Source organism: Hylobates moloch, unplaced genomic scaffold (genome assembly GCF_009828535.3).
Source record: "Hylobates moloch isolate HMO894 unplaced genomic scaffold, HMol_V3 SCAFFOLD_7, whole genome shotgun sequence".
In the NCBI taxonomy this organism is placed as follows: Eukaryota; Metazoa; Chordata; class Mammalia; order Primates; family Hylobatidae; genus Hylobates; species Hylobates moloch.
In genome coordinates this window covers 133,722,847-133,734,092 of record NW_026652282.1, presented here as the reverse complement: position 1 = coordinate 133,734,092, position 11,246 = coordinate 133,722,847, and the positions used below count along the sequence as shown (strand labels likewise).

Genomic DNA, 11,246 nt, shown 5'->3' with positions numbered 1-11,246 from the left:
ACTCGAGAAAGGGCCGAGGAGAGACTTCCGGGGCGGGACCGACGTGGGCCCCTCTCACCCGGCGGCCGGCGGGTTCAGCCTGAACGCACTGCGGGGGCGGGGCTGACGAGGGATCCAGGGGCGGGACAGATTCAGGCCCCGCCCACCCGGCGGCCATCGCGAGCGGTAGAGGCGGGTCTGGAGGCGGGGCCTGCGTGGAGCCAGACGGCGCAGCTGCTGCCGGGGGCGGGGCCGACGGGCTGTGGCCCCGCCCTTAGCCGCCATTGCCGGGCCTGCCTGGCCACCCTGCGCAGCGACCTTGCCTCCTCTCCCCGGGCGGAGCGGGTCGGCGGGCCTGACAGGGAACCTCCCTGACCGAGCCCACGTCTCCCCACGGCCAGAGAAGTCTGCGGCCCGGCCCGCGTCGCCAGCCCCCAGGCCCGAAGGAACGGCCCGAGCCCAAGAGAACCACATCTTCTTGCCAGCCCCGGAGGCTCCCGTGGGCAAGATCGTGAGCCAACGGGTTCCTGAGGCCTCTCCTGGCCAGGCAGGGTTTCCCCGCGCGTTTCCGAGGAGCCCTGCCTGGCCGGGCGGCTGGACAAACAGGTCGTAGCACCGATTGCGCCCGCCCCCAGCAGGGGTCCCGCACAGGCTTGCCCCTGACCCCCACCCAAACCTGTTCTTCCACTTTCCCCCCAAACAGTGCATTTGCCGGCGATCCCAACCCAGCAGGAGAAGTGGACATGAGGTTGGCAGGTGGGTGGCTTCCACAGCGAACGGGAGGGAGTTGAAAAGGGCACCTGGCTGGAGGCCCAGCGTCGCGACATCTGTGTCTGGAGAGGCCCGGGTGAACCACTGGGTTTGGTTTTGGAAATGGAAGATTCTGCACACTCATTCCTTGACCTTAACCAAATCCTTTCACTTCTGAGGACGTCAGCTCCCCGAGCTATGACATGAGGATTGGTATAGTCAGTATCTCCCAACGCAGGTAGCAGACCAGCTGCTTTCTGGAAAATGAGTGGTGAGAGAGAGGAGGTAGGCAGTCCAGGTGGAGAGGCGTGGTCTTAGAGGGGAAATGACAGAAGTGGCTGTGGGCTTCGACATGAACCCGATGACAGCCCTACTGTCACCTGGACAACAAAGATGAAGATCCTTGGGGAGGGATAGGTTGGGGCGGGGTGGAGAGTAGAAAGAACTCAGGAATTGGACTTCAGGCTTGCTAAGGTGGTAACTTTGTGGACATATCCAAGTGGAGCTGGCCAGTGAGGAACCAGCTGGCAGGGAGTGGTTTCAAGAGAGGCCACGGCTGGAACTAGAAAATAGGAAGTCATTGACACATGGTGGTTAATTAAAGAGCTGGGAGTAGATGACATCATCTAAAAAGACACTACAGGCCGGGCGCAGTGGCTCACGCCTGTAATCCTAGCACTTTGGGAGGCCGAGGTGGGAGGATCACTTGAAGTCAGGAGTTTGAGACCAGCCTGGCCAACATGGTGAATCCCCATCTCTACTTAAAAAATACAAAAAAATTAGCCGGGCACGGTGGCAGGTGCCTGTAATCCCAGCTACCCGGGAGGCTGAGGTTGCAGTGAGCCGAGATCGTGCCACAGCGTAACTCCAGCCTGGGCGACAGAGCGAGACTCCGTCTCAAAAAAATAAAGACAGCTGGGCGCAGTGACTCACACCTGTAATCTCAACACTTTGGGAGGCCAAGGCGGGTGGATCACCTGAGGCAAAGAGTTCGAGACCAGTCTGGCCAAGATGGTGAAACCCCGTCTCTACTAAAAATACAAAAATTAGCCAGGCATGGCCGGGTGCGGTGGCTCACACCTGTAATCCCAGCACTTTGGGAGGCTGAGGCGGGCGGATCACGAGGTCAGGAGATTAAGACCATCCTGGCTAACATGGTGAAACCCCATCTCTACTAAAAATACAAAAAAATTAGCCGGGCGTGGTGGCGGGCGCCTGTAGTCCCAGGTACTAGGGAGGCTGAGGCAGGAGAATGGCGTGTACCCGGGAGGCAGAGCTTGCAGTGAGCTGAGATCGCGCCACTGCACTCCAGCCTGGGCGACACAGCGAGACTCCATCTCAAAAAAAAAAAATTAGCCAGGCACAGTGGTGCGTGCCCATAATCCCAGCTACTTGGGAGGCTGAGGCAGGAGAATCGCTTGAACCCAGGAGGTGGAGGTTGCAATGAGCCGAGATCGCGCCATTGCACTCCAGCCTGGGGGACAAGAGCAAGACTCCGTCTCAAAAATAAAAAAATAAAAAGACACTACAGGTAGGGACCAGAAGGCAGCCTGAGATGGAAGCCTGGGAAAGTCCAGCTTTTAAGGGGAGGGTAGAGGAGACGATCTAACTAAGGAGAATGAGGAGTGTCCAGAGAGATTGGGTCAGGAGAGTGTGCTGTCCGGAAAGCCAGCAGAGAAGTGAGTGCTTCTGTCAGGAGGACATGGGCAGCCCACTGAGAGGTCAAGGAAGATCAGGGCTGACAGGTGACCAGGGATGGTGACACCACAAAGGTCATTAGCGGCCTTGGCAACAAGCTGATGTGGTGAGGTGGTGGAAGCCAGGCCAGACTGGAGTAGGGTGAGAGGGAGTAGGAGGTGAGATGATGGAATGAGTATAGATGACTTTTGAGGGGGTTGACAGGGAAAAGAAAGGTTAGGGGAAAGAGGATGGGGATGTGGTTTTGAAGAAGAGTGTTTTCTTTGCTTCCTTAACATTGAAGATGTTGAAAATACAGGAGAAAGAGCGAGCTAGCGAGAGTGATCACTATTACAAGAAATCAGAGAAGGCTGGGGAGCTTGCAGTCCAGGTCCCAGCAGATGATGAGACTGTTGTTATTTTTGTTTTGTTTTTGTTTTTGTTTTGAGACAGAGTCTCACTCTGTCGCTAGGCTGGAGTGCAGTGGCATGGTCTTGGCTAACTGCAACCTCTGCCACCCAGGTTCAAGTGATTTTCCTGCCTCAGCCTCCTGAGTAGCTGGGATTACAGGCGCACGCCACCATGCCCGGCTAATTTTTGTATTTTCTGTAGAGGCCGGGTTTCACCATCTTTGTCAGGCTGGTCTCAAACACCTGACCTCATGATCTATCCGCCTCCGCCTCCTAAAGTGCTGGGATTACAGGTGTGAGCCACTGCACCCGGCCGGGACTGGTCTTAAAAGGGAGTAGGGACCCTTCTCCCTCAGATCAGGAGGAAAGGAGGGGCAGGTGGATGCCCAAATATATTGGGCAGGAAGTTGAGGGGGTTCTTGGGAAGAGGGCTGGAGCCCTTCTTGAGCAGAGAGTTCTGGAAGGCCCCCTCCCAGACCCGCCAGGGAGAACCAAACCCAGCAGCCTTGGGATTTGAACTCAATTTCCTCCTTCCACCTGCCAGGGAGCTCAAGTCTCCCTCTCAGGCCTGGTGGAAGGCAACAGGTCTCCACCTCCTTGTCCTCTAGCCGCTTCTTCCCAAGTGGCAGGGGAGATTCAGTCATGCAAGGCTATGGGGTCATTCTGGGGTTCGCTGGTATCTGAGGTGACCCCACCCTGTGTCTATCCTGCCTCCAGGCCCTCTCCGCATTGTGGCCGTAGTCGTCAGTGTGGGTCTCACATGGATCGTGGTCAGCATCCTCCTGGGTGGGCCTGGCAGTGGCTTTCCTCGCATCCAGCAACTCTTCACCAGTGAGTGTGGGACCCCGCCTTATCCTTCTCTGGAGGCCACCAAGGTGGCCACCTGGGCCTGTGGTTGAGGCTCTGGGTTGGGGGTTGACTTGGGTTTTCTATCTCCTCCCTGGCAGGCTACCTTTGGCTGTCCCCAGTCTGTCTCCTGGCATTACGCACAGCCTCCCCCAACACCCGGTTGCTTCATCTAGGAAAGCCAATACCTGATCACTAGAATTCTATGCCCAACTGGAGTCAGTAGGGCCAGAGTAAGGGGCAGGGAGCTTCCACTGAACATGGGGAGTGACGCCCCGGTTGCTCCCTGCAGGCTCTGAGATGGAGAGGAGACTCTACACCTTGTTGACTGGTAACAGGTCACCTAAGTACTTTTTTGTTTGTTTGTTTGAGACAGTGTCTCACTTTGTCTCCCAGGCTGGAGTGCAGTGGTGCGATCTCGGTTCACTGTAACCTCTACCTCCTGGGTTCAAGCGATTCTAGTGCCTCAGCCTCCCGAGTAGCTGAGACTACAGGTGCGCACCACCAAATCCGGCTAATTATTATTATTATTGTTATTATTATTATTATTATTTTTGTATTTTTAGTAGAGATGGGGTTTCACAATGTTGCCCAGGCTGGTCTCAAACTCCTGGGCTCAAGCAATCTACCCGCCTCAGCCTCCCAAAGTGCTACAGGCATGAGCCGCTATGCCCGGCCAGGTCATCTAAGTAGTTTTTCTAATTCTATTTCCCCTTGTTCCTGGAGTAGGGAGTTTTTCATCTGAACATGACTTACACTTGAGCAGGAAGCATGCCAAGGTCGGCCTGGCTTAGCCCCCGGCCCCTGAGCCTGACTGCCTGTGTCTACACTTCGCGGTGTAAGGAGGGCCAGGCTGCCCTGCCACAGGCCCTGGGAGGCTCCACACTAACAGAAACCACTCTGTATCCACAGGTCCAGAGAGCTCGGTGACTGCAGGTAAGGCCCCTGTCACCTTCCTGCTCCTCCCTTTTGTGACATCCTTGCCTGCCCCCATTCCTGTAGGGCTTCGGTTTTCTATTTATTCCTCCCCAAACCAGCTGTCGTGGTCCACGGGGGCTGCTCGCCACTGTAAACCTAGAAAACAAGTTACTTCCTGCCAGAATATGATGGTGGGGCAGGCCTACCTAGGATAGATACTCCCACTGCAAAAGGGAAACTTGGAAAGAAGAAAGAGGTCACCAGTCCCAAGCAAGTCCAAAGCCCAGCAGGGCAAAATTCATTTGGTTTCAAGGCCTGAGGGGAATCCTCTGTGGCCTGAGATTCTTTCTTCTGGGCCTGCTGGAATGACCCCATGCTCTGAAACAGGAGACAGCCCCACCCTCGGGGCCACCCTTCCTTCCCTTCATCTCATCTCTGCCCCCTTCACTCCAGGTCGGCAGTGTTTCTGCTGGTGTAAGATTCTCAAGAGCCTTGTTGGTCTCTTGTGCAAGTTATAGAGGCCCAAGCTATAAAATCAGAGAGCTTTCCCACAGACTCTTCCTAGATAACCCCATCTTCATTGTAGATTTCTGCTGAAAGGGTTGAGTGGACGCACAAGTCACATACCTCAGCTCTGGGGCAAACACTTGAACAGCCTTGCTGTTCTCTCCAGGGGACACTTCTGCAGTTTTTGTAATATGATTAGGATTTTCCACATCTTCGCTTTCTGGCTCCTTTGTGCTCAGCAGTTTCTTCCTTATGTCTCTCGCATTTTACTATAAGCAGCAAGGAGAAGTCAGGCTACGCTCTCAACACTGCTTAGAAATCTCCTCAGCTGAATATCCAAGTTCAGCACTCAGCACTTACACATTCTCCTTTCGACAAAACACTAGAACACAATTCAACCAAGTTTTTTTTTTTTTTTTTTTTTTTTGAGACGGAGTCTTGCTCTGTCACCCAGGCTGGAGTGCAGTGGAACGATCTTGGCTCACTGCAACCTCCGCCTCCTGGGTTCAAGCGATTCTCCCACCTCAGCCTCCTGATTAGCTGTGATTACAGGTACCCGCCACCACACCCAACTAATTTTCATATTTAGTAGAGATGGGGTTTCACCATGTTGGTCAGGCTGGTCTCGAATTCCTGACCTCAAGTGATCCTCCCGCCTTGGCCTCCCAAAGTGCTGGGATTATAGGCGTGAGCCACCACACCTGGGCCAAGTTCCTTTATAACAAGGATCAGCTTTCCTCCAGCACCCAATAACTCAATAACATGTCCCTCATTTTCCTCTGAGGCTTAACCAAAAGCACTTTTTTGTTTTTTCTTTTTTTTTGGTAGAGACAGAGGTCTCACTCTGTTGCTCAGGCTGGAGTTCAGTGGTATCATCCCAGTGCACTGTAACGTCAAACTCCTGGGCTCAAGCGATCCTCTCACCTCAGTCTCCCAAGTAGCTGCGAATACAGGCATGTGCCACCACACCCAGCTAATGTTTTATTTTTTATTATTTATGTTTTGAATGTATTGAGACAGGGTCTTGCTCTCTCACCCAGGCTGGAGGGCAGTGGTGCAATCACAGCTCAAGTGATTCTCCTGCCTCAGCCTCCTGAGTAGCTGGGATTACAGGCATGCACCACCACACCCAGCTTATTTTGTATTTTTTGTAGAGACGAGGTCTCACTGCGTTGCCCAGGCTGGTCTGGATCACCTGGCCTCAAGTGATGCTCCTGCCTTGGCCTCCCAAGGTGCTGGGATCACATGCGTGAATCACCACACCCAACCCAAAAGCACCTTTAACATTCATGTTTCTAGCAACGTTCTGTTCATGATGATATTTGTATTCTCTAAGACCACAAAGGCTGTCTCTATTGTTCTCCCCTCCTCTCACCAGAATTACCTTTAACATCCATACTCCTGCCAACAGTCTCTTAAAGGCAATCCAGACCTTTTCTAACATGTACCTCAAACTTCTATAGCCTTGATATGGTTTAAACATCGTCTCCAAAACTCATGTTGAAATTTGTCAATGTATTGGTATTGAGAGGAGGGCCTTTTTGAGGTAGTTAGTCATGAGGGCTCTGCCCTCGTGAATGGATGAATGCCATTATTATGGGTGAGTTAGTTACCTTGAAGTTCAGCCCCCTTTTTTCCTGTGTCTCATACACTTGCTTCCACCTTCCACCTTTCTGCCACGGGATGACCCTCACCAGATGCCGGCGCCATGCTTTTGGACTTCCCAGCCTCCAGAACCATGAGCCAAATGAATCTGTTGTCTTTATAAATTAGCCAGTCTGTGGTATTCTGTTATGGCAGCAGCAAATGGACTAAGACAAGCCTCTACTGACTACCCAGGTCCAAAGCCATTTCCACATTTTTAGGTATTTGTTACCTAAGCACCACACTTCCTGGTGCCAAAACCTGTATCCATTTCCTGGAACTGCCATTTCAACTGGGTGGCTTAAACAACAGAAATGGATTCTCTCCCCATTCTGAAAGCCAGAAGTCTGAAATCAAGGTGTCAGCAGGGCGGCACTCACCCTGAAAGTTCTACAGGAGGGTCCTTCCTGACCTCCCCAGGTTCCAGTGGCCCCAGGCATACCTTGGCCTCTGGCTGTGTCACTCCTGTCTCTTCCTCCACTGTACCATGGCTGTCTTCCCTCTGTGTGTCTTTGTCACTTCTGTTCTTATAAGGACATCAGTCATGTTGCATTAAGGACCCAACCTACACCAGTATGACCCCATCTGAACTGCAAAGGCCCTATTTGCAAACATCACATTCTGAAGTACCGGAGATTAGAACTTCAACATACCTTGAGGGGACAGAATTCAACCCATAGTAGAAGCCATCCTGCTCCAGTCCTCCCAACCAACCCCCATCAAAATCGGGAGACAGGCTGCACCCCCTGCGACACTACCCCCGCCACATTGCCTTTGCTCTGGTTGGCCTCATCCATGCAGCGAGGCCCCCGGCCTGACTGACTTCACCCCTGCTTTGTTCCTGGCTGTGCAGTGGCCCAGGCCAGCCCTCAGCATCCTTTCTTTTCTCCCACCAGTAACAGAAAATCCTTCTGTCTTGGGTCCCTGTGGCCTCACCAGTAGGACACAGAGTATGGAAGTGTCCCCAGCCTTGGCCTGAGCCACATCCCCCTACTTGTGTCCTGCTCTGCGGTCACTTGTTCTACCATGTGTGCTCGTCCTGACCTCCCCTTCAGATCTCAGGTGACCTCAGGGCCAGGCCCATGGATAACACCTGCTATCCCTGCCCAGTGCCACGGGCCAGGAAGTACAAGTGTGGCCTGCCCCAGCCGTGTCCTGAGGAGCACCTGGCCTTCCGCGTGGTCAGCGGTGCCGCCAACGTCATTGGGCCCAAGATCTGCCTTGAGGACAAGATGTGAGCTCCTTGGGGTGAATGGGGATCAGGGAGGGAGTGGGGGATCCAGGGCCAGGTCTGCAAGGGAGAGTGGAGCAGATGTGCCCATGTGGGATCTCCCCATCCCCCCCCCCCACCCAACTAGGCTGATGAGCAGCGTCAAGGACAACGTGGGCCGCGGGCTGAACATCGCCCTGGTGAATGGTGAGGCCCCTGGCTGAGCGTAGCCTGCCGCCCTCCTTCCCTGCTCCCTCCCCAGGAGGCCTCTGGGTGTTTGCCCTCCCTTCCCCTCCCGTTCAGGATCTCCCAGGGAGTGACCCAATGAACAAAAAAGCATGATGGCAATAAAGAACTAGGGAAGGTTCTGGGAGGTTGAGGGTGCTTCCTGGAGAGCCCCCGGAGGGCCTCAAATGCCAGACAGAGGCACCACGGCTTGGGGTGGGATGCAGCTGCCTGAACAAATGGATGAGTATTGGGGGACTGTTTGGAAGCTTCCAGAAGGGCTGCCCCCCGGTGCTACCCGCCTGCCGTGCCCTGAGGCTGGCCTGGCTCACCCAGCAGGGCCCCTCCCTCCTGACACAGGGGTCAGCGGCGAGCTCATCGAGGCCCGGGCCTTTGACATGTGGGCCGGAGGTGAGTTGCAGCGCAGCATCTTGCATTTTGACTGCAGCAAAATGACCTGAGCAGCTTCCCGAGACATTGCTCTGTCTGTCTGTACTTGGGGCTTCTCAGTCACCTCCTTGGGTTCAGAAAGGACAGGGGCGTCGCCAGCTTGGTCTAGAGGCTGTGGGAGGTCACGGGGATGCCTCAGCTTCCTACACCAGTCTGTCCCCGGCCCAATCCCTACTTCTGTTTCCTTGTTTGGAGAACGGGCTGGTGGGAGGGTACTCAGTGGTGCCTGATGACCCCTGTTCTGTGGCACCTGCCCCCCCAGATGTCAACGACCTGTTGAAGTTTATTCGGCCACTGCACGAAGGCACCCTGGTGTTCGTGGCATCCTACGACGACCCAGCCACCAAGTAGGTGCTTGGGGAGGCCAGCCTCAGCCTTGCCCTTCTGCAGCGACAGCTGACACCTCTTCCTCCCATGCTGCAGGATGAATGAAGAGACCAGAAAGCTCTTCGGTGAGCTGGGCAGCAGGAACGCCAAGGAGCTGGCCTTCCGGGACAGCTGGGTGTTTGTCGGGGCCAAGGGTGTGCAGAACAAGAGCCCCTTTGAGCAGGTATGGTGGGTGCCTGGCATCACCCCCACCAGGGCAGCCCGTCGCCCCTTCTGCCTGCATGCCACGAGGCTCCCCAGCTGCTCACGCCCCAGCAGGGGACCGTCCCCAGTCCAGCTATGAGGGGTGGGGGCCAGCGCAGCTGATGCCATCTTTTCCTGGGATGGGTGGAGGGGCCATGTGCCCTGAGAGTGCACCGTTGGCCAACACAGCATAGTTGACTGACAGCCTAGGTCCTGGTCCACTGCTGTCCCGTCCCTGAGGGCCAACGTCATGACTTTCTGCTCCCCTCCCCGCAGCACGTGAAGAACAGTAAGCACACCAACAAGTACGAAGGCTGGCCCGAGGCGCTGGAGATGGAAGGCTGCATCCCGCGGAGAAGCACGGCCAGCTAGCACGGCCAGCGCCAGGACCAGGCCGAGGGAGGCCAGGCCGAGGGAGGCATGCGCGCTGCCGGGCGCACAGAGGCCAAGGCCCACACCCCACGCCCGGGCAGGAGCGCTCCCTGGCCCCAACACATCGGGGCTCCGAGGCAGTGACCAGAACGTGGTCTCAAGGTGGTGGGGGCTATGGGGGCTGCAGGGGCTAGCCCTGCCGCACCTTGTCACGGGAGCCCAGGGTACCCGCCTCCTTTTCGTAACACTGTTCCCCCCAGTCAGCCCATCTAGCCCTGTCCTGCTCCATTCCTCATGCCACCTCCGTCCCCATCCTGAGTCCTGGAGCGGCCCTGGGTGCCTGCCCCTCACTGTGCAACTCTGGGAGCAGCCCGGCAGGTTGGGGCGTCTCCCAGAACCTCTCCCTTCTGGAGCGACTCTGCACTGTGGGCTAAACATGTTTCCAATGTGATTCCTTCCAGTGAGCCAAACCCGGTGGCTGCTTCATGAGCCTGACTGCGTCTCACCTGCTCTCAGCAGGAAGGGACCCCTGGAGCAGGCTGGCCCGGGGTGGTGAAGTAGCTGGAGCCCGATCACAGTCCCGCGGTTTGTCAGGGGCCCACCTTCTAGATGACCCCTTAATAAAGTGATGGCCCCACAGAAGAAATGCCTTCAGACGCTGTTGTCAGTGCGGACTCAGGGGTGGCGGTGTCCTCTGGGGTGCGGGAGGACAGATTCCAGAGTCTTAACCAAGCTGCTCCCACAGCCCTAGCAGACAGCCTTTTGTCTCCAGGGCTCCTGCCACCAACAGGCCCCGCTGCGACTGAGATGTGACTCAAGCAGTGAACAGAGCGGCCCCAGGTGGTGCCACCATGGCTTTGTCTGGCAGAGAAGATTCCACATTCAGGGGCTGCAGGAAACTCAACAGCTCCCTCTGACCCAGTGCAGGCCTGTACGGACAGGGACAGGGATTAACACCAGCCCAGCCCCCCCCCCACCACACCCCATCATCATCCAAGAGCACATGTCGCCCACAGACTTCGGCTGCCTTTGAAGTCAGGGTTGTGAGGGGTTGAGTCACTTGGACTTTTTGCGTCTCTCCCAGGTTACGGTTAATACCTCCCTTTGCTAAGCGAGAGCCAGCAAATTAGAAGCAATTTTGCTGGAATATCAAATCCAGAGGCCCAGAAGCAGTCTGAGTTCAGCGAAAGGAGAGAAGGCAGTTCCTAGATGGGAGGCACTGTGGTGTCCTTCACGGGGCCACGTTAGGGGCGATGGACTTAAAAGCCAATCCCAGGAAGAGTGCAGAGCGCAGACAGAGCTTCAGAAGACAAAAGTGCTTCTGGAGCAGGCACATGTGGGGTTGGAGGCACAGGGGTGCCCTGGAGGAGCGTCTCACTAGGGAGGAAACGATGGTGATGCCAGGACTGAAAAGGTCACACAGCAAACACCCAGTCCTACCTCTGCACCAGGAACTTTCTACGTGTATTCCTTTTTTTTTTTTTTTTTTAAACTAACTTCCTTAGAGCCATTTTAGGTTCACAGCAAAACTTGAGTGAAAAGGTCAGAGTTCCTGTGTGCCCCCTGCCAGCCCCCAGCTTCCCATCTGTTGCTGTCAGTGAAACAGCATCGGTGCTCACATGAGGCTTCACTTTGCTGTTGGACGTTCGATGGTTTTGGACAAAAATGTGTAATGACGGATCCACTGC

General features: G+C 55.4%; 1 protein-coding gene across 8 annotated transcripts; it reads left to right on the top strand.

Moving 5' to 3' along the window:
• The first annotated feature begins 246 nt into the window (after positions 1-246).
• Positions 247-10,263, top strand: FAM3A (FAM3 metabolism regulating signaling molecule A). Of its 8 annotated transcripts, none has more exons than XM_058441716.1 (10): positions 247-490; positions 683-735; positions 3,534-3,647; positions 4,575-4,598; positions 7,842-7,965; positions 8,090-8,148; positions 8,506-8,577; positions 8,879-8,963; positions 9,040-9,166; positions 9,463-10,257. In XM_058441716.1, the coding sequence occupies exons 2-10, from the start codon at positions 723-725 to the stop codon at positions 9,556-9,558; spliced, it is 714 nt and encodes a 237-aa protein (XP_058297699.1). In that variant the 5' UTR covers positions 247-490; positions 683-722; the 3' UTR covers positions 9,559-10,257. The 8 variants fall into 8 exon arrangements, with proteins under 8 accessions (XP_058297699.1, XP_032613750.1, XP_032613752.1 ...); XM_032757859.2 differs by having other exon boundaries at positions 247-585; XM_032757861.2 differs by having other exon boundaries at positions 247-585; positions 8,527-8,577; positions 9,463-10,254.
• Positions 10,264-11,246: the final 983 nt, after the last annotated feature.